This window comes from Eriocheir sinensis, unplaced genomic scaffold, assembly GCF_024679095.1.
Source record: "Eriocheir sinensis breed Jianghai 21 unplaced genomic scaffold, ASM2467909v1 Scaffold486, whole genome shotgun sequence".
NCBI classification, from domain to species: domain Eukaryota; kingdom Metazoa; phylum Arthropoda; class Malacostraca; order Decapoda; family Varunidae; genus Eriocheir; species Eriocheir sinensis.
Genome location: NW_026111816.1, coordinates 327,501 through 330,000, shown reverse-complemented (window position 1 = coordinate 330,000; position 2,500 = coordinate 327,501). Strand labels below are relative to the sequence as shown.

General features: G+C 45.0%; 1 protein-coding gene across 1 annotated transcript in view; it reads left to right on the top strand.

Moving 5' to 3' along the window:
- Positions 1-2,500, top strand: part of LOC126992529 (protein O-linked-mannose beta-1,2-N-acetylglucosaminyltransferase 1-like) — a 22,576-nt gene that overhangs the window by 3,806 nt on the left and 16,270 nt on the right. The window contains exon 5 of the mRNA XM_050851340.1: positions 1,899-2,115. Within this exon, the coding sequence (XP_050707297.1) occupies positions 1,899-2,115 (217 nt within the window). The remainder of the gene's footprint in view (positions 1-1,898; positions 2,116-2,500) is intronic.

Genomic DNA, 2,500 nt, shown 5'->3' with positions numbered 1-2,500 from the left:
AGAGAGAGAGAGAGAGAGAGAGAGAGAGAGAGAGAGAGAGGGGGAGGGAAAGGGGCATATTGAGTAAGTGGGGAGAGAAGTGAAAGGGGAGAGAGGGAATAGACGGGGTGATAAGAAATGGGGGAGAGGAGTGGGGAGGAAAGACTGAAGGAAACTGAATGAAAGGGAGAGAAGAGGGGAGAGGAAAAAGGAGGGGAGGAAAAAGTGTGGATGGGGAGGAGAGAAATGGGGAGAGAATTTGGGGGGAGGAAGAGAAGAGGAAAGAGGAAGATGATTTTCTCTTTCTTTCTCTTCTTCTTCTTCTTCTTCTTCTTCTTCTTCTTCTTCTTCCTCTTCTTCTTCTTCTTCCTCTTCTTCTTCTTCTTCTTCTTCTTCTTCTTCTTCTTCCTGCTCTTCTTCTTCATCTTCTTCTTCTTCTTCCTCTTCTTCTTCTTCTTCTTCTTCTTCTTCTTCTTCTTCTTTGTTCCACTGACTTCCTCCTCCCAAGCTCTTAAGTATTGTGTTAAGTCTTCTTCCTCCTCCTCTTCTTCTTCTTCTTCTTCTTCTTCTTCTTCTTCTTCTTCTTCTTCTTCTTTTCTTTCTCTATTTATCATTAATATTTACTTTTTTTGTTTAGGTTTAAATAAAAAAAAATAAAAAAAAAGCTTAAATCAAATAAATCGATATTTTTTTTTTTTTTAATCATGATTTTTTTCCAACCCTGTTATTCTTCTGCTTCTTCTTCTTCAGTGTCCTCCTCCTCCTCCTCCTCCTCCTCCTCCTCTTCCTCTTCCTCTTCCTCCTCCTTGTCCTTTTGCTTCTCTTCTTCATATTCTTCTTCTTTTTCTTCTTCTTCTTCCTCTTCTTCTTCTTCCTCTTCTTCTTCTTTTTCTTCTCCTTCTTCTTCTTCTTCTTCTTCTTTTTCTTCTTCTTCTTCTTCTTCTTCTTCCTCTTCTTCTTCTTCTTCTTCTTGTCATCATTATTGTTATTCCTACTTTTTGGGAAGACTTTCAGCTCTCCTCCTCCTCCTCCTCCTCCTCTTCCTTTGTCTCCCGGAAGATTTTTCTCTCCATGTTTTCTTTATATATTTTTCTTTTTCCTGTTTTTTTCCTTGTTTTTTTTTTCTTTTTTGTGTGTGTGGTTCTTAGTGTGTGTGTGTGTGTGTGTGTGTGTGTGTGTGTGTGTGTGTGTGTGTGTGTGTGTGTGTGTGTGTGTGTGCGCGAGTGTGTGTGTGTGTGTGTGTGTGTGTGTGTGTGTGTGTGTGTGTGTGTGTGTGTGTGTGTGTGTGTGTGTGTGTATTTCCTTCTATATATGTATGTATGTGCGTATGTATGTATGTATGTATTTCAATCCTCTTCTTGGTCTCCTAATCCTCTTTACATGCATTCCAATCCTATTCCATCTATCCTAATCCCCTTCCTTAACCTTAATCTCCCTTCTGCGTGATCTAACCTCCTTTCTAAACATCTAAACCTCTTTCTATATACCCAAATCCCTTTCTATGTATCCTAATCCCTTTGCTATGTACTCGAACCTCTTCTATGCGTCCTAATCCCTTTGTTATAGATTTGAAACCTCTTCTAAATACCCAAACCCCTTTATATGTATCCTAATCCCTTTGCTATGTACCCGAACCTCTTCTATGCGTCCTAATCCTTTTGTAATGGACTTAAAACCTCTTATAAATACCCAAACCCCTTTCTCTGTATTCTAATCCCTTTGCTATGTACCCGAACCTCTTCTTTGCGTCCTAATCCCTTTGTTACGGACTTAAAAACCCCTTCAACACAAGCTAACACCCTTTAACACAATCCAACCCCCTTCAACACAACCTAACACCCTTTAACACAACCCAACCCCTTTCAACACAAGCTAACACCCTTTAACACAATCCAACCCCCTTTCCTCCTCCCCCCCAGGATGAAGGCACGTTCCAGATGCGCGGCAGCGGGAGGGAGGCGCTTCGTCGGCTGGGCAGTGTGCACGGGGCTCGGCTGGGCTGGCGGGACATGTGGGCGATGGTAGCGGCCAAGGGCGGACCAGTGTACCAGGAGCAGGTGTCCAGGAGCGCTGACTTCAACTCCTGGGGCCCACCGGTGACCCTGCACGCTGAGGTCCCACTGGTGCCCCTGGAAGGTACGGGGGAAGGGTGGGGGAAGAGGAGGAGGGAGAAGAAAGGGGAAGGAAGGGGGAGGGAGGAGAGAAGGAAGGGGAAGAAAATGGGAGAGGGGTTTGGAAGGGAAGGAAGGAGAAGGAAGGAGAAGGAAGGAGAAGGAAGGGGAAGGAAGGAGAAGGAGGGAGAAGGAAGGAGATGGAAGGAGAAGGAAGGAGAAGGAAGGGGAAGGAAGGAGAAGGAAGGAGAAGGAAGGGGAAGGAAGGAGAAGGAAGGGGAAGGAAGGAGAAGGAAGGGGATGGAAGGAGAAGGAAGGAGAAGGAAGGGGAAGGAAGGAGAAAGAGGGAGAAGGAAGGGGAAGGAAGGAGAAGGAAGGGGAAGGAAGGAGAAGGAGGGAGAAGGAAGGGG